General features: G+C 45.4%; 1 protein-coding gene across 4 annotated transcripts in view; it reads left to right on the forward strand.

Moving 5' to 3' along the window:
- The window catches only part of LOC117584985, a 96,454-nt gene that overhangs the window by 1,476 nt on the left and 75,962 nt on the right, over positions 1-19,016 (forward strand). For 2 of the 4 annotated variants that reach the window (XM_034274206.1, XM_034274199.1), the window contains exon 2: positions 13,012-13,112. In XM_034274206.1, the coding sequence (XP_034130097.1) occupies positions 13,070-13,112 (43 nt within the window). In that variant the 5' untranslated portion in view covers positions 13,012-13,069. Of the gene's footprint in view, positions 1-13,011; positions 13,113-19,016 lie in introns of those variants that run through there. The other 2 variants (XM_034274200.1, XM_034274204.1) reach the window with 1 other exon arrangement.

A 19,016-nucleotide genomic window follows, 5' to 3' on the forward strand; every position in this document is an offset into this window, starting at 1 on the left:
CCGTTGCTATTATTGTTTTGGCAGCTTGTGTACTAAAAATACAACATCGAAAATAATTTTTGATGCATGCACAAGGGCAGAGAAGACAAAAAGAAGCAAAAGTGTAGAGGCAGCCTCAAGGTCTGTTCATCATAGAAATGTACAGAGAAGAGAGTTTGCCTGGCCTTTTGGTTTACCAAAAATTGGACAGGCCAAACAAATACATGGAATACTTGAAAGCAAAATCTTGGCAAGACAGCTTCAGCTTCGGCAAGTCATCTAATTCCCTGAATTCAAACACTTTTGCCAAAGCCATAGACTAGCTGCACATGCATGAGCTCGTACACATTCGTAGTTGTTTGTTGGCAGCCTTTGAAAAGTCGGTGAAATAAATGTGAATGGAAGCCCAAGCCCAGGCCCAAGCCAGAGTGATGTGCCTACCAAGAAGCAGGAGCTAAGAGCCAGGAGCTCAGCCTAAAACAGGCAATTCATAGGCAGTCGGGCTGCCAGCTTGGCTTCAATGGCGCCCATTCACCGGCTTAAACACACACAGACATCGACATCGGCTTCGGAATATGTGGTGGATGTGGATGTGGCATAAATCAAGCCCATGGAGGCCACTCTCGCACAGATACAGACGTGTGGGAGGGAAGGGGAGGGGAGACTTCCTTCCAATGCTGCAGCCGATGGCGCTTAAAGGCATTTTCGCAAAAGTTTCCGACTTGAGCATTTCAATCGTCTGTTTTATTGCTCACATATTTTATGCCGTTTATGCTCAAAATTCAGCTCAACTCTCGCACATCGCGAGTCTCGCACACACAGTAAAGTAAGGAACTTGGCTTCCACCAGAGTCTCTCTCTGTGTATTTGTGTGTGTCTTGTCCTGCGGCGCTGAGCAAGCAGCAACTCTTGCCACGGCTAAGGAAAAACCGCAATGCGGCACATTATGCGCGATGAAATTCCCTCAAGTCCCTTTCAGTCCCGAACAGAAAAGGGAAAACGCAGCCGCGAAAGAAATGCGCAAATGTTTGCCCCAGCGTCAGTCGTGGGCGTGGCCGTGGTCGGACATGGCTATTTGGTTGCATTCAACTCGTATTCGCAGACTTGCCGTGCCCCCGCCACGTCAATGATAAAGTCGGAGTCACTCCGAGTGTTTGCCCTGCGTCTTCCGTGCCTTCCGTGCCTTCCGTGCTTTGTTGTTTTGCTTCTCTCTCGGTCTTAGCCCACCAAAGTAAAAAACCCAAATAATTAATTAATGTTTTTGTGCGTGAAAATGTTGTTTAATTGTGCACCTGCCGCCCTGCTGTCTGCCGCTGACGGTGCGGCTAAGTAAATATTAATGTTTGCCTTTGTGCGTTGACATTGCGCATACGCCGCGTGGCTTTAAATTTATGTCTGCTTTATATCTCTCAGGAGGAACTTTGGGTCTCCCTTTGATTGAAATGTTTGTCAAGTTTATTTGCTCGAGTCGACTCATAATGATTTGTCAGCAGCAGTAACAGTAAGAGCCGGCAATCATAAAGCCCAGCGACTGGCTCGGCCCGAGCCAAAAATGAGATGGGGATCTCGCCTTTGCATGAGGCCGGTAGCGACCGTGAGAAACGATGGTTCGACGGCGCCTCGGTTTTCTTTAAGACAAAGACTGAGGGGCCACTAGCTCACATATCGATTTTTATTTACTAATGAAAAGTGAACATAAAAAGCAAAAGACACTTAACCCTTTTATTGAATCGGCCACGCAATCTGCAGATGACGTCAGATAGTCGGCACTGCCAACGAGCACACTGCCAAGCGGTTGCCTGACTGACTGATAAACCGACAAACTGATGGACTGACTGACTGACTGACTGACTGACTGAGCCAGTGACTGGATCACTGACAGGCCATGCGGAGGCTACGGTTCGGCTCAGTGCCTGCCCAAGAGGCAGAGGCGGTGCTTCCATTGAAATAATTCCTTAAAAACATGGCACCATAGCTATAGTTTATATTCCGACTACGAGATATCCTGTACGCAAACATTATCTATACAAATGGAAAGAGATTCTCTGGACTGCTAGTTCTACATGCCAAAATTCACAGAAGCCTGCAGAAAATGCTTTAATGCAGAGGAATATGTATATGCCTTGTGGGCATCGGTTACGCTTCTATCGGACTTTTACAACCATTTGCTGAAGCACAACATACCCTTTTGCTCCACGAGTATCGGGTATAACAAGACACTACACTGCCTCACTGGCTGGATGTGTGTCGTTGTCTGTCCACCTCTCGAAGCGCACACATCACGCCTCTGCCAATGGGTGGCTGTGTGCCTGGGTGCTGGTTTGTAGAAGCGTTTAACCCACATAATAATTACTGTACTGAAAGGTTAAAACGGCCGTAGTGGCAAAGGCCTGGGCCTGGGAGATAATGTGAAAAGTTCGAGTCGATAATTGCAGCGACCGTTTCGGGGGGTACTGGAGCTTGGGTCTGAATTGTAAAATATAAAACTTCCTGCTGTCTTATAATTGGGATTACTAATTGCTCCGTTATTTTGCCAGCCCTGTTCTGGCGCCTATACGGACCCATCATTGCCGAGAAACGCATCACTGGACTTGAATTCTTTTCCCCTCTATTTTTGGTATTTCACATTTGCGATTGAGTGGTGAACAGTGCGCGGTCGGCTGCATGTGCCACTTCCGCTTGATAGCGTCATGGTTCCGTATCCGTATCCGTATCCGTATCGAGTGTGTGGCGGGGGCGTACTGGGTACGTGTGGCAATGTGCCCTAAGGCGGTATGGGCTCCGTGTGGCTAGCATTCCATGGCAGCACAGTGCAATGCTGAAATAGAACAGAGCTTGCGTGACATTTGCGCGTTAGTCTCGAAATGCGTTTGTTTTGATGGCCGGGGACAGCAAGGAAATGCCACATTCAGGCCGTTTTTGGTAGCTTTTTTTCTGCTTTATTTTGCAAAAGGTTTATTAGTTGTTTGTCTGTTTGCCATCCAGAATATGGAGAGGGGCACATGCCAACATTGTAATATAGTCCACATGAAAATGTTGGCTAACTTTGCACAGCAATTTGGGTAATTTACACAAATGTTGTTTAATTTTTTAATGTACTTCATTTGGTCTATGTGGAGTAGGAGATTAGCTTCTGTCTCGTTTCGTTGAGTGTCATTCGAGATCTACTGGTCCGTCTTGGATCAGAGTTGTTCGGAGCAAAAGCTAAGTTAATCCTACAATTCCTACAAACTTATATTTATTACACTCAAATGTTTCATATATATTATTCATTTATTTACATTAAAGTGTATTAGGTATTTTTGCCATAATTTAAAATCAAACAACTAATTAGTTATTTTGTGAAGCCTCCCTCGGGGCTTAGAGATCCAGAAACACCTCAATGGATCCGCATTTTTGAGTACACGCACAGTAATACTCTGATTTTTGTGCGGCCTGTTGGGTGAAGGGAATTCTATAGCGACTCCTCTTAAGAGAACTGACCACTTGGGCGCTGAAATAAAGGCAGCACTTTAATCTCTTGATCCCTAGGGGAAAAAACCTTCCGACTGTTTCCTGACTCCGCCCTAGTACCGGTCCCAGTCCCGGTCTCGGTACAGTGGTTTGCTTTAATGTGAGTGCGGGGGAGTTTTGTGTTTGTCTTGAAAGCAGAAACTGCATTTAGTATGCAAACAAAATGGGAACAAAACTGTCGTTATTTATGCAAACCTAACTTCTGCTCTTTAGAAATTATTATTTCGCTCTTTTCACATTTGGCTTTTTTCCCGTGGCCGTTGTTGCCTCGTTGTTTCTCTTGCTGTTGCCAGTTGGTTTGCATTTCCGTCTTTATGTTTGCTCACACACAACGCACAAACACAGACAAGGCAGCACGCACACACACACACACACACACACATAGCGCACACAAGCGGCACACGGAAGCCCAGACGCATAATGAATCGGTCGGAGCAGTTGGCTTGCTTCCTTCCGACTCGTCTTCAGCCCTCGCATGCTGCATGCTGCATGCTGCATGCTGCATCCTTTGTCCCGAGCCACGGAGCACTCTGCAATGGCTGAAGTCATAATAAGCTGAAATGTCAAAGCCACGGTTAAAGCCATTGCCTCGTTTCATCAATTAAAGCGAAATACATTGTGTCGCCCAAAAGGGGAAATAACAAATGAACATAGGGGAAGAAAGGATAATTGCTATACAGACCTTGGTGTACCCCTTAATTGGCGGGGGTAATATTTGCCATACCTGTGGATGTTAACATTCAAGTAGGGATCTGCCTTTGCTAATACAATTTATTAAATAGGCACATAAACAATATACTCTTCAACTCCACGAGTGGCGGGTATATAAAATTATAACGCCCATTGAGCCAGTGCCAGAACCAGCTATCACGTGGCCCCGAGTCGAGGGACAAAGCATCGGCGCGCCATCACCAAATGAATGGTCACCTGACAGGCTTCTATTAGGGACAGGCTAGTCATAGCCGTATGCCATGGCCCCACCTGCTGGGGATGGCTAATTTGCCACAGGCTTTTGGTCAGTAGTCAGTCGCTACAGGACGGGGAAATTATATGGCGCTGGTAACATCAACGAGTCGCCATCTCAACAATCACTTTCCAAATATGTCAACATAATTAATTTTCAATTATCCCGGTGACATTTGCGCGCACACACTCCCCAGATACACACACACACACACACACATACTCCATTACACTAGAGCTAATTGGGTGGGGCATGGAGAGTGGCTGGGCGTATGCTATTATTATTAATAGTGGAGTTGAGCTACCATTGTTGGTGTCGCCCCACTGGTGTCACTTAGTATAATTGAGCGGAGGTTGATGGAAAGTAATTCACAATGCCGTTTCTTTACAATGGCTGAAAGTCAATTAATTTTGATGATCGTAAGGACATGAGTAAATTAATCACAAAAACAAATACCAATACCAATAGCAGTTCGAGAGTTGTCATAGTTCTTCAGCCGCTGGCATAATTCATTCCTCTGTCCTCCACACACCGACACACTGACCCTGACCCAGTGGAGACCGCAGTGGGTGACAAGATTGTGGTTTTCCCTCCTTTGAGAGTGTGTGATTTAATGGCAGACCATCAATTTGACGCCTTCGAATTAGGCCACAACAGGCAGGCAGCAAAGCAGGGTGACAGAAACGAAGGAGCAGAGTGGAAGGGCATGGAAGGGGGCCATCTTCGTTTCGAATTGAAAACGTGTCAGATGGCAGAGGCAGAGGCAGAGGTCTTTCACTCAAATTAAATTGGAGCTCCAGCCCGAAAGACCTTTTTATCACCTTTCGTTAATCAAAATTCAAAAGTCGGTAAATGTAGCGGAAATAATGAGAAATGCATGGGCAACCGGATCGGATCGGATAGGATTCATTCCGGCTGCCGCCTCGTTTATCGGATCCGGACTGGGGTAGTTGGTTTAATCATCGCCCACGGGCGCTGGGTGCCGGGTGTCAAACCACAACGTTTTGCGAGAGCTTCCTAGCCGGCTGCCGACTGCCGATTGGCCGGGCTGCCTGTCTGACTGTCTGCTTGTCTGCTACTTTGCTTTCCGTTTTGCATAATAAATGTCACAGCTCACGACAACGAACGAGAATGAACGACAATGCCAATAGGAACCAGGACGAGAACCAGTCTGAGAATGAGAATGAGAATGAGCAGCAAGAACAAAACAAGTCGCTTAACAAGCAACAACTACTTATGCTCAGGTGGATGTGTAGGTGTAGGTGAAGCAGAATGGCAAAGAGAACACAATGCGAATGCGAATGCGAATGGCACGGCAAAACTGGTACGACAAATGGCAGAAAAGGAATCTTAACCGGAATTATTCATAATGTTCAAGAGGCACGCATACATTTGCATTTCACGGATATGAGTGTCACTATCAGAAGACGAGGGCAAAGGCCGGGGCGAGACATTAACGGGCTGGGTGAAATAGAACCATGGCAGATGAACAGAGACAACGACAGGCCTTCAATACAGAACCAAACCAACCAGCCAAGTCATTCAATTTAGCACACACCGACACACACACACACCCAGAAGATATACACTAATAAAAGTGAAAAGGGACGTGAGCAACGCTCGTAGAATTTCAAACATGTTGCATATCCGCCTCCACGCTACCTCTGCATTTCCCTCTCTCTCTCTTTCGCTCTGCGGCAATCAGTAGAAACTAAGCATGAGGCGTACGAGCACGGCACGGAATGGCATGGAAAGGAATGGAATGGAATGGAAATGCTGCCAGCGACAGGAAGAGAAGCCAAACATCTAGCGGAATCAGCAAAACAAACAGAGGAGGAAGGACAAGGGCCAGCAACAAAATAAAAAAAAACCAAACAAAAGGAGACAAATAATTAAAGTAAAAAGTTTCCTCCATCATTTCTCTGTTCTTACTTTATTTATGCACATTTTTTAGCACCCTAACAGGAGGCATATTAATATTCTAAGCTTAAACAAAAAGAATGAAAAGAGAAAACAGGAAACTCACCGGTACCAAAGGTCTTCCGACATTCACGTCATGGCAAAAATGAAATTGATAGAAACCAAAAGCTCACAGTTAAATTTATTTTTCCACTTTTGATTTTAGTGCATTGAATATTCGTCTGATCAAATATATTGTGCTTGGTTCTTATTCATTTCACGTTGATTTGGCGGACGGGTCAGACAAGGGCAGAGCAAGAGGCACAAAAACTTATCAGTCCGGCCGTGGAATATTCTTCAAGGTCAAAATGTTGATGGCACTCTGCTTGATCCTGTGCCCCCAATGCCATGGTTTCGGCGGTTAGGTGCGGTTCCGGGATAAAGAAACTTTTCTGTTTTGTTGGTTCGTCAGCCTCGCCTGGCTGGCTTTGACAACGGCTCCAATGACTCGCGCTGGCTGCCTCAATGTGTGTGGCAAATTGTTAGCAGTCAACAGACAGGGCCGACGGGGCAGGTCTAGGTGGCATCTCCTTCTTTAGGGTCGCCGTTTATCGAAGAGCCGAAAAGTAATTTTTTAAAAAAGTTCACAACAGCCGGGCCTGGCTGGGGCCAAAAGGGTCGAGAATCCAGAACGAGTGTCAAGTGTTATTGACGATTTGTTGATGATGTGGCACAAAGGCTGAGCGAAGGCGGACAAGAAAGGGGAATAGAAGGCCAAATGTCTGCGAATAGGATTCCGGGAAGGGCCACGCGCTCATCCCGAAATCCTTTTGTTGTAACTCGAGTGACGCTGGTGGGCGAGAGACCACCACAAATCGTCCTAGTCTGGCCATCTGTTGTCTATCTTGGCTCAGTTTTCAATCTCCGGTATTTCTATTGCATATGCTAAGCGCTGGAGCTGAAGCTGAACCTGTCCCGTTCCTGTCCTTTTCTCAACACAAAGGAGCATTGCCTCGACCTGCCTTTGAGCAGTTTGCTCATTTAAATGCTAAAGCTGAAGAAATTGTTAAGGCTGTGACTTTGTTCCATGGGCGAGGCCATGGACATGGACAGGGCTCATCAGGAGCAGCAGCAGCAGCAGCAGCAGCAGCAGCAGCAGCGCTAACAATGGCCAAGGTAAACACGAAGAGCTCGAAACATCTTTTCACTGCGATAACAGAAATATTTCTTTATTCAGCGCCACGGCACGAACACGGACACGTAACATTTTTATCTCCTATTCAAAGTGCTGGCCTTGCCGCTGTCTTGGAGGATACGATACCTTTGCTGCATGTGGGTGCCAGTAAGCCCAGGTGGGCTGTATGCCGGCCCCAACAACAAACTTTTCAAGTGTTGAGCAATAATCAGAAAGGCTGGACGGAACAGTGGGGAGGGGGCTGGGCCCCATGGCAGTCGTCTTGAAAAAGTTTTCGTGTATCGTGTTTTGGGCATTGCTTAAATGGGTTTATGCGTTCATTTGCAGTTGTAATAGGCGTTGAAATGTTTGGGATTTTTGCTTTGTTGCTTGCTTTTGCTGCTGTTGTTCTACTTGTTGTGGGAATTTCGCCTAATTCGTTCCTCCATCTTGTTGATGGGCTGCAAATGATGGTGTGCCCATAGAGTTAATTACACTTTGACCCAAAAATTAAAGACAACTTTATTTTCCTTTCTGGTATATTTTTATTCTTTATTTTTGGTTTATGGACCATCTTTCATTAGGTGTCATCCCATTCCAGCCGTTTAAAGGCTATAAACAATTTTGTGTTTCAATTAACCAAGTGGACACGGCACGAAATCAATCGCAGTGAATGATGAGCAGCAAACTGCGGAAACAGACATGGGACACACTCGAGCGATGCTCGACGAAATGAATCAAATCAAATATTTATTGTTTTCGATTCAATAAATTTTTATCACTCACCAGGGTGGCCCACGCACACGCCCACGCCCCTGCTCCGGGTACCGAGTCCCGAGCCCCGTCAAAGTGACATGGCCAGTGGTTCCAGTGGGCGTCGCTCCATGAGGTGTAAAATATAGGAGTGACAATGCCGCTGGCGACATCACTTTCACTTATCCTGCGTGGCTGCAAAAAATCACAAAAAAAAATAAATATATAAAAAGCAGCGGAAACAGGGGCCAAAATAATAATCATAAAATTGCGAATGAAATTCACAAAGAAATACAAATCGAAGCTGATACAATGTATATATACTTGGATGTATATTCATATGGTTGATAGAGGGGTCTTTATGCGAGGGCCCAAAATTCGAACATAAAGAATTTGCAATTTGAAAGGGATTTACGGCGCCTCGTAAAACAAACACAATAAAAGATCAAACGACATGACGGGCCAAGACCCACCCATTCACTGCCGACAATGTCCCGGCCTGCGGCTGGAGCAAAATGTCAAAAGGGCTGTCATATGAGGATGAGTCCTAAATGTGCGACAGTATGGCAAAAACAAGCAAAAAACTGGAAGCTTTAGGGGCCGAAGTCAAAGATACCCTTGACCAGTACGACAAACAAGACAAGACTTTGTTGGTTGAGTTAAGCAACAAATAATAATAAAAGCTGTAATTTCAATGTTTTTTTAAACCTGGATTAAGTGACTGTGGGTCTATTATCCCCTAATGAAAAGTCATTATACCCTGCGCCAGAGTAGGACAACAGACGAGGGCCAAAGATGACAAAATAAAAGTAAAGCAAAAATTTGGTGCGACAACTTTGCAGGCAGCCAGATCGAGATGGATATGACAAGGCCAACGAAAATGGCATCTCACGCACTCCCTCGCACATGCATGGCAGCCACACACATTCTGGCAAGCTCACAAGTTGGTGAATTGTTTTTTCTTGGCTTGTTGTTGTCGCTTCTGCTGGTTGACGTTTTAATCGAATCAATCCGAAGGCAGAGCGTGCCGAAAAAGAAAGTTATAAACTTGTTGTCAGTTGGATTGAGAGTTCATGTGGTTGTGGCTATGGGTAGTTCGACGTTCCTAGATGTGGCTCATACGTATGCATACTCAGGGGGAAGCGGCTGTTTCCCCCATTTCCTTCTAACAAGCTAATTTACGCAACAATATAAAAGTTGTTTGCTTGTTTTTCCCATTTCAGCCGGCAGTCAGGTTCCATTTTGACAGGCATCCGTTGCAAAATGAAATGATTTTCGGCTCACTGGGATACAAAGGATGTAATTTTCATTTACTCATTCCATTCGATTGGCCTGTCCGATGTCTCTGGTCAACTTTGATTTGATTCTTTCATCCCAAACATGCACATGTATGACTCGATATTGTTATTAGGCCAAAGTGAAGTTGACAAAACAAAATTGGATGTCTACCAAAAGCCAGCTTAAACAGGATATATACAGCGCATATATCGAATATTGGCAGTGGAGCTGGGTAACAGTATGCCATTAGTCGAATTGATACATCCCACATTGAATTTTAATTGAAAATCCATTGAATGCAATTATGTCTGCTTTTCAATTACTTCTGCTGGATGTCAACGAGACTTAGATGATGAACCCCATTCAGACAGGCTCATGCGACGAGTCATCTCATGTCTGATGTCTGGGTCTAGGCAGGGAGGATTTGATTTATGATTTAATAAGCATGGCTGCAATTATGAAAAATAAATAAATTACAAATTAGTTGAATACGATGATGCGGATGTGGATGCAACTTCTGTGAGCTATGTACCTGAATCATTGGAGTCGTCGTTGTCGTTGTCAACGTGGAATGAGTGGCACGCCCGAGTAAACAAACTACAGACATAATCCAATTAATTGCGAATTTAAATGCTTGAGACTATGTGGCATACACTGACAGGCACCGGGATCAGGAGTTTCGAGCATTAGTTCAGCTCGATTCCAGGCGCCAGCAGGAACGATTCACATTTCAGCTCGATGCCACAACCGCAACGTGTACAAGTTACTCATGGGAACGTGGGAGCAGAAAGGAAACTTTTTCTGCGACGTAGATAGTTTTTCCCCAACAGCTCTCGGGTGTGTGCCTGTGTGGGGGCGTAGCACGAGGCATACATATATAGCAAGTACACTGTACTCTGCCTTCTCGGCGTAGCACGTACACAGATAGCAGCTGAGTGGCCTCCTACGAGTACTCTATGGTATATGTATTTGTGTCTGTGTGTGTGTGTGTGTAGGTAATGCGTCATGTTCGAGTTTATCGCCCGAGCCGAGCCCCAAAATTGCCAGACCGGGGCAGCACACAGATGACGAGACGTGAACGTGAACGGACGGCTGAGGGAAGCTCCGGGATCAACTGTGGCCAATGTTGGCGGCAATGTCTCTCACTTTGACAACTAAGTGGGGGCCGGACAGCAGGCAGAAGTCAGTGGTACGGGTGTGGTTGTGGGTGAGGACGCTGAGCATGTGCCAATATGCTGCTGGTAATGGAACCGCAAATTGAACCAGTCTAGAGCAACGGCGGAAGCTGCCCCGCCTGCCAATTGCAACTGCAGAAAAGTTCAAGAAATATGGTTTCGATAGCCTGCATTGTGGGGCAGATTCCCCATTCGGCTGCCAATGTCACTGCTGGCCCAAAGTTCAGGCACGAAACACATTTTATGCATTCAAATCTAATTAGATTTCCATACCATTCCATTCGATTTGAACGCTTAAATTAGGGGACGAATGAATGCACATAAACCACCACATGTGTCGTGGGTGGGGGCAGCATTTGTTGGATCCAATTGGAAATCAATTGGCACTCATTTCAAATTGAGCAGAGACTAAGTGGCGCAAAAACTCCAACGGAGCGTGATGATGCACTGGGGTTTAACGCGTTCGCCTACACTCACGATTCTCACGCGATGCTTTCAGGCGGCACCATGAATCCTTTTAGATCTGCTTGGGTCACAGATGGGAATGGATAGTTGGCTGCCTAAGGCTTTTACCTACCTCAAAGGGCTTGAGTTCAGTTGCTTGGGTGCGCACACTGCCGGAAGCCGGAGAGAGGGGAAAACCGCACAAGGCGAAAGGGCAATTGTCCTTTGGCTGCTTTGTTTTTGTGCCCGCCTCTTGACTTTGCCTGCGACGGTTGCTGTTGCTGTTGCCACTTTTGGCTCGGGTCCTATCTGTTGTCCTGGCAACAAGATTTATGCAAAACATATTTATTTGTTGTTGTCCCGAGCAAAAGCCACAGAAATCTCGACTGCAACCCCTTGGCCAATTGTTGACTTAGTGGTTGCTGGCCAATATTACGACAGCTGCTTTGCGACTTTAATCACTGGAATGCTCTCCCAGCTCATCAACTTAAATGCCAGTAAAAGCAGCTGTCGGGTCAAAAAGCTTGGTCAAAACTAAATAAAAAGTAAAAGAGGGTCCTGCTGCGGCAAGCTGTAAATGTGCTAAAAGGCAAGATGAATTTCAAACTTAATTTCCCATGCACTCAAATGGGCGTCTAACTGGGCCAACAGCGGGGTCGCTTGAAGGAGCCAATCTTCAAGATGCAGACAATTTCTGTGAATTTTCCACCATTAAATTCAACTTTTCACTTCCGTGGCGCTACAAATGTAGATATATTAATTATTTATGGAATCTTATGCTAATTCAGGGAATCCATTAATCACAATTATTATTTATGCGTCTGCCGTGCCATTTTTTGTGTGTTTGCAGTTTCATTCCTACACTTTTATCGAACAATTGTCACTGGATCACAGCGGCTTTTAGTCTCCGTGTGGCTCATTAGCATTTGCACGGATAATAGAAATTTAAGTTGTAAAATCAATAAAGTGCCACATTAATTATTACAGCAACAAAAAGCATAAAGCAAAACAACAACAACGGGAACAATGCAATCACGCGACATTAATAAATCCCCAGGGGTTATATTCAAATCTACGGATAATTAATGTGTGAAATCGAAATGGCAGTCGGCTATTATGCAGATTAAAATTGCAGGTAATGGCAGATAAACATTCCCATGGGCCAGGGGCCAGTATAATCTGTTGGCTTGAGCACAGATATAAATGCATAATTGACTGTATAATCTGGAGCTCTGAGAGACACGGTGCATAAACTTGTAGAAGATTTCGTAAACATATTTAGCTTATAAATATATCGGAGAGTATTTATTTACTAAATAATGTTTTTGTTAAAGCTCTTTATTTTTATTTTATTTATATTTTTTGCAGATAATGTTTTTGTTTTAGTCGCTAAAGAGTATCCTCATTTTGTTTGTCTCTGATTGTTTTTTCAATCTGTATCATATTTGTATTTATGCTAGAGTAGTTTGACAAATGAATTTTAAGTGTTTCCTGCTGAGTTTGCCAAATCAAAATGTGCATAATTTGTATTTTGCGATTTGCATTTACATTTACATTTACATTTGTCAAGATGGAGCGAGACACTTGTCCGCCGTAATTCGAAAAGTGGCAGCTAACTGGTCTATAATTGCGCAGTTTACATATCGAATTTATTTTTTGATTTCTGGCCCACACTCTCTCCAGCCTTCTGACCATCGGAAATGGTAAATTGTAAATATAGTTCTCGTGTCAGAGTTAACATTATTGTCCGTTGGCAATTATAAAGCTGTTCGCTTCCATTTCAATAATTAATTGAACAAAATTTCCCTTCCTCTCTCTCTCTCTCTGTTGCAGTTAAACAGTCGACATCCTCTTGTATCTGGATTTCATTTGTGCACCAACCGATGACAACATGCTGAAACCGTTGGCCGTGATTATTGGAATTTTTTATTTAGGTGAGTCGCTTTTCCCCACGATTTTCCTATCATCCCGATCAACCGGACTGGACCATGTGTATTATTAATTATACTCGTTGAATTGAATCTCGACATGCGAAATATGCGAGCGGACGAGGGTTAATTAATCACATTTGCCAGTAAACGATTTGTGTTCAAAATGTTTTTGCTCATTAAGTCCAGATTCAATTTGGTTTTTCTCGTTCCGTTCGGGTCGATTCGATTCGATTCGATCTGATTGGATTACCATTTGCAATCCTTTGCATGCATGCCATTTTCCAATGCAATTTTAATGATATTTAATTTTTGAATTACTTATTTACGCAATTATTCGATTTCGTTACTCTCTAGGCCTATCAGCCATATCATCCGCTAAAAAAAGAATGAATTGTGTCACACAAAAACAAGAGTGTAATTTATCCGAACAAAAACTAATGTCTTAGGAAAACACTCAGCTAAAGGAGGATCCGAGGAGACTGTATTTTAGTATTTTCAAAAGAATTCTGCGTTATTTATCAGTGTCCTTAAAACAGCATATACGAGTGGTGGCTGTCTCTGCTATTTAATTTGAACTGCTTGCTTTAACAGTTACTGCACAACTGTAGCAAGCAGTCACCTCGTCGAACTCTTACGTTAAACTTAAAAGCTGGGGGTATGCGAAATTAAAGCTTCTAGCTTTGAAAAGCTTCAAAGTAAATCTTTTAGGACTTATAATGTCTAGGACCATTTTTAGGACTTTCAGTTTATTTTAGATCGTGTAAACTTACAGCTGTTAACATTGATCTAAAAGGGAAATAACATGTTTAGTAAAGAAATTAACCCACTGGAACTGCGGGTTGAAACTCGACTAATACTGACGGCGCCAGTGCACTGGACATTTTCTCAAGAGTGGCGCCGCAGCTCTTTTGGCTCTTTTTGGAACTTTTGGTGGCCACATAACCAAATTATGGTCGTGCCGATGATGGCGTGGACGGGTTGGGGTGACTTTGAGAATTTCAAAGAATTCCTCAGAACGGTCTTTAATGAAACCATTTTTTTAAAGAGGCGCCCCTGCCTCCTCCTCGTTCTCTCTATTATCCATCGCCAGACGCTACTCCACCATCCTTCGCCATTAGAGAGCCACAAAGGCAAGGGAGAAAACCAACACATAACAGCGAACTATAATTATGTTTATCTTAATTATATTGCGTGACGTAAGTTTCTTATTAAGCGGCTACAAAGTCAGCCACAATTTACCATGTTTATGGGTGGCGGGCTCGTAGCGAACCCCTAAGGAATTATTATTACATGCAGGTGGCTCGGCCGCCAGTCCTCCCACAGTCGCCCCAGTAGTCGCGTGAGCAATCACAGCACGACTCGTCCAAATGACCAGAAAGCCAGAAAGCCAGAAAGCCAGAAAGTGCCCGAGTGGTCAGCACCAAGTGGCGCCTTTGTTCGCCTTCTACTCGTTCTCCTCCTAGTTGTCGTCCACGTTCTCAGTTTTATTTGCATATAAAACGTATGATGAAAAATGTGAAAGAGCGGTGGAGAGGGTGGAGCAGCACGCGTCTCTAATGCGCCATGAGGCGGCCACAACAATTGCTGCCTTCCACAGGCTTTTGTTCTTGATTTCTTGCGCCTTGCAGCGCCGAAAAGTATGCTAAGAAATTAAGCACATTGGTCATTTTCATTTGCGTGCCGCGTAGCTGTTCTGGTCGCTGTTGGTCACCCACCCGGCGTATGCGCAATGCAAAATAAAAGCTTGAAGTTTGTTGCCAAAGACGGACGACACACGCAAAATAAAAATGCACGTCATTACCTTGATTTGTTGCTGCGCTCCGCTCTGCTCCACACCTCTCCACCCCCGTGGATGGGCGGGGCGTGGCGGGGCGGGATTTGTGCCACCAGTCCCACCCATACTTTCAGTGGATTACATAAGCCATGCAAATTTCCAAGAGGAAGTCAAGTGCTTAGTTCTCAATCAACTTTAGCTTTTCTTCCAGAGAGCCGGACTCATTTATGCTAATCAAAAGTCGAGCGAAAATCAATTTCTCTTTTAGGGCCGCTCGTCGATAGTGTCGTGGACGCATTGAACGGTGCCGATAAATCAAAATAATTAAGTCGCTTTAAATTGCCTGAGTCGAAGTTGAGGCCATAAAGTGACTGGCATTAACCAAACTCCCAAGTGGGGCTAATAAGCTTGAGACAGCGCTAATTTTACCCTCATTAAACAAACTGACATGCCGGGACCAGGCCAGGACAGACCAGACCAGGCCAGGCCAGAACAGGCGCCTGCTGGCAGCCCCTGCTTGGGGGCAGAATTTAGGCGAGGGACGCAGCTCGGTCCCGGGCCCGTCAGGACGATGCCTGCTAACGTTTTAGAGAGCTCAATAAACTCAAAGGACTGCCCGACTCAACTGAGTTTGTCTCAGCGCGGGCCCTAACCCTATCGCCCTCCCCCACGACTGACTGAAGCCAAGCGTCGCCATTTTGGCAGTCATTAACGGCAAACTGCTTCATCATTTAATAACCCAAAAGTGAGCTGGTTAAATGCCGAGCGATGCCGACTCCGTACCCCAAACACTCCTTCTACATGCACACACAGACACCCCACCAACATGTACGCAGACACAGACAACAGCATGGTAGGCAAGGGAAACAAGTAACCCACAAAAAAGAAGGCAAAAAGGGGAAAAAAGAACAGAATGGCACAGAACATGCCACACTTATTTTTATAGATTTCATTTTAACACCGAAAAAGGCAAACGCATGGAAACTTAGCCGATGGCAGGCCCTGCTCCTACTCCTGCTCTTGCTTCTGCCTCCCCGGATTGTGCTCCTTCTGACTTTTGGCTGGCGTTCCCTTCGCAGACACGACTACATAAAATTGGCAAGGCGTCAAAACAGGCACGGAAAAAAAGGGTTCATTACGGCAATTTGGTTAAACCCGTGAGCCCTCCTTCTGCAGGGATATACGGGTCTATAGGATCTTCAACTTTGTGGCTTTTTTTTCGTTAGCCGTGTATCTGTTCTGGGCCCTTAAAGTCTGCAGTGCGTGGGGGGACCTCCTTTCCCTTTTGAACCACTTGGCGTGTCGGAATATTTCATAAAATATAATGAAAAGCAAGATTTTCGTTCCTTTAATGTGTGTTTAATTCTTAATTCCTTTCAATTGCTGTTCGCTAGACGCGCCAAAGTTCAATGCACTCGCCCAGACCAGAACTCCTTTGCACTTTTTTGCTGGAGTAGATTTTCCAATATCCCGGGAGTGTGTGGACACAGTGTCGCTTTGTTGGGACATTTCATCGGGGCTGACTGGCCATGGCTGGCAGAATGTCATGCAAGAAAGATTTTTATTGGCGGTAACTCGGATTTATAACATGAGTCCAGAGCTAGCTTTGCAAAAATTTTTAATTGAGCTTCGATGGCTGGCGCCCAGATAGCAGCCACCAGCCACAGGCGGCACGCAACTGTCGGCCAAGTCTAGGCCTCAATTGGCAGCGGTAAAGTATTCGAGAAAACACTTAAACCCCACATGAGAAACACAAACAGGCTTCCACGCAAAACGAGACGCAGTGCGAGCACCCACAACAGCACACAGCACACAGCACACAGCACCCTGGACACAGCCAGGTCTAGCCCGTCCGTCCAGTCATAGTCGTCGTTGTGGAAGTTGTCGTCGCTGTGGCCGGAAGTCACCGTTGCTGTGGGGCAGAAGTGGCACGAAAAGAGCAGGCGGATTGGCGTGTTGATTTTTCATTTTTCGTGCGTGCGCCTCGGGGACACTCGGACTCCGACCAATGCTTAATTATATTTGCGTGTGCATGACCAATTCCTGGCCTGGCAGAGCGAAATCCTTGAGCTCGACGTCTGCTTCTCTGTTTAAAGCCATTTAAAAGGATGTGTTAGGAGGAGCCTCATCGTCAACGGGTGACAAGTGACATTTGTAGGCGTTGCTTTCGATCTCTGCTCTCGCCGTGTCCTTGGCTCCTCCATTGTTGACTTTATTGTCAGCAATATGATTTGTCACTTCACGGGGCACTCCAGGCAGGCACTGGGAGGAGGAGTAGGGCGGGGCAAATGGTCTGACAGATGAGTGTCTGCGAGCGAGAGTCAACATACAGCCTACAGCGTACATGGCATGTCGGCTTTTGTGGTTTCACCTCATGGCCGTTGCCTTGATCGATTACCAAACCCGATGGGCCTCCCATCGTACCACAAAGAGGCACCACAGTGGGTGGCCTTAATGGGTAATAAGTAGATTGCGTGATTGTTCCCACATTGTTCGTCACATTTTTCAGTGATTGCTCACTTTTCGACACTTTCGACCGATTGCAGACAGGGTTCCAGTAGTAGCGCCAAAGAGGATCGACTCTTGGACCTGAAGTGGGCGTCCATTAATCAATTCGGACAAGAGATGTGGCCCATTGTGGAGGGCGACCTTGTATCTGGATGGGCGTGTTCTGTTTTGTTTTGTTTTGTTTTGTTTCGGCGAACAGTCGTTTGCATTTTCTATTATTATGAAGACATTTCGTGTCGAACCACACACGCGGTGGCGTATATTTAATTTTTTTGTTTAGTTCTGTTTTAGTTTTAGTTTTAGTCCTCTGCTCTCTGTTTGCCGAGTAATTAGTGGCATAACGCAAAAGTCTGAGACTGGACGGGGGAAATCGCTATGGAAATGCCTTGGCATTTGGTTCGTGGGCGCTTCCTGTGCCAGACTGGCGAAAGTGCCGCTTAATTTGTATTCAAATTAAGGTCAAAGGACACACTCACACACACATTCCATTTGGCGTCTTGGAAAAGGGAATTTATTCGTTCAATGGCATTTAATCAGTGGCAAACTCGTACTGGTAAAATCTGCACATTTATTGTTGCCATGACTCTGGATCCCTTTGACTGCGAGTATCCCTTCGATTAGATCTAAATTGTTTTATGCGTTTGCTGGGCATGTCGGGGGGGTTGTCATTGCCCCCATTCGAATATATTAAACAGATAAAACTCGATTCGTTGCCCTTTTTTATTTCCATTATGTGTGTTTTGGGTATTTTGAAATTTATCTCCGGGGCCAGACATTCTTTGGTGGTAATTATTTCACGCTTGAATTTACAATTGCTTTTGCCATAAATTTAAGATCCGTTTGCAGAGTGGGAGGATGTCATCATGCCGATGGGGGGGCATGGGTATTTTGGCCAACTTGTTTTGCATGAAAAAGTGTCAACAGCAAGCGGCGGATCCTGCCGCAGGCTGTGACACCAAACCTGACAACACTAATGAACGAGCAATGGGCGCACTTGGCCTGCCCCCACCCTGCACCCTCCAAGCCTCTAGAGCTCTCCCTTGACTTTGCCCAAGCAACTTTATGGCATTTGTTCTATGCAGTTTTCACCTTCCTTAGCTCGGAATATTTTTCGTGTTTTTTTGCCCACAACTTTGACATAATTCAGGGCAAGGCAGGGCAGGGCAGGGCAAGGCATTGCTGCCATTCTGGCCAAAAAATATGAAAGTTTGTGGGTGTCGCTGCAATATTCTCGCTGCTCGCTCCTCGTCCCGCATATTTCTGTGTTGCCAGCAAAAGTTGATAACGAGCAGGTGTTAAAATGTGACCAAGTGCTGGTTGGCTTTTGGCACGCCTACTCCCCGTGGCCCCCCATAGCCAGCTGCAGCTCCAGCTGGTCTGCCTTGGTGATTACAAGTTGTTGACACTTTTGCAGTTTGTGGCAACAACTCAACTCTGCTCGGCTCGACTCGCATCGCATCGGCTCAAAGGCGAAAGCCAAAAGTTGGTAGCTGGTTGTGGCCATGGCCAACATGCCGCCACAGGATTCGCCCTGCTGCCAGCCAGCTTTGTCCTTCGATAGCGTTGCCAGACTGCGTGATGTGAATCAGGCTTCACCTGAGTGTATCCGTGTGTATAGGTGAGTG

The sequence above is a fragment of the Drosophila guanche genome, unplaced genomic scaffold, assembly GCF_900245975.1.
Source record: "Drosophila guanche unplaced genomic scaffold, DGUA_6, whole genome shotgun sequence".
Lineage (NCBI taxonomy): Eukaryota > Metazoa > Arthropoda > Insecta > Diptera > Drosophilidae > Drosophila > Drosophila guanche.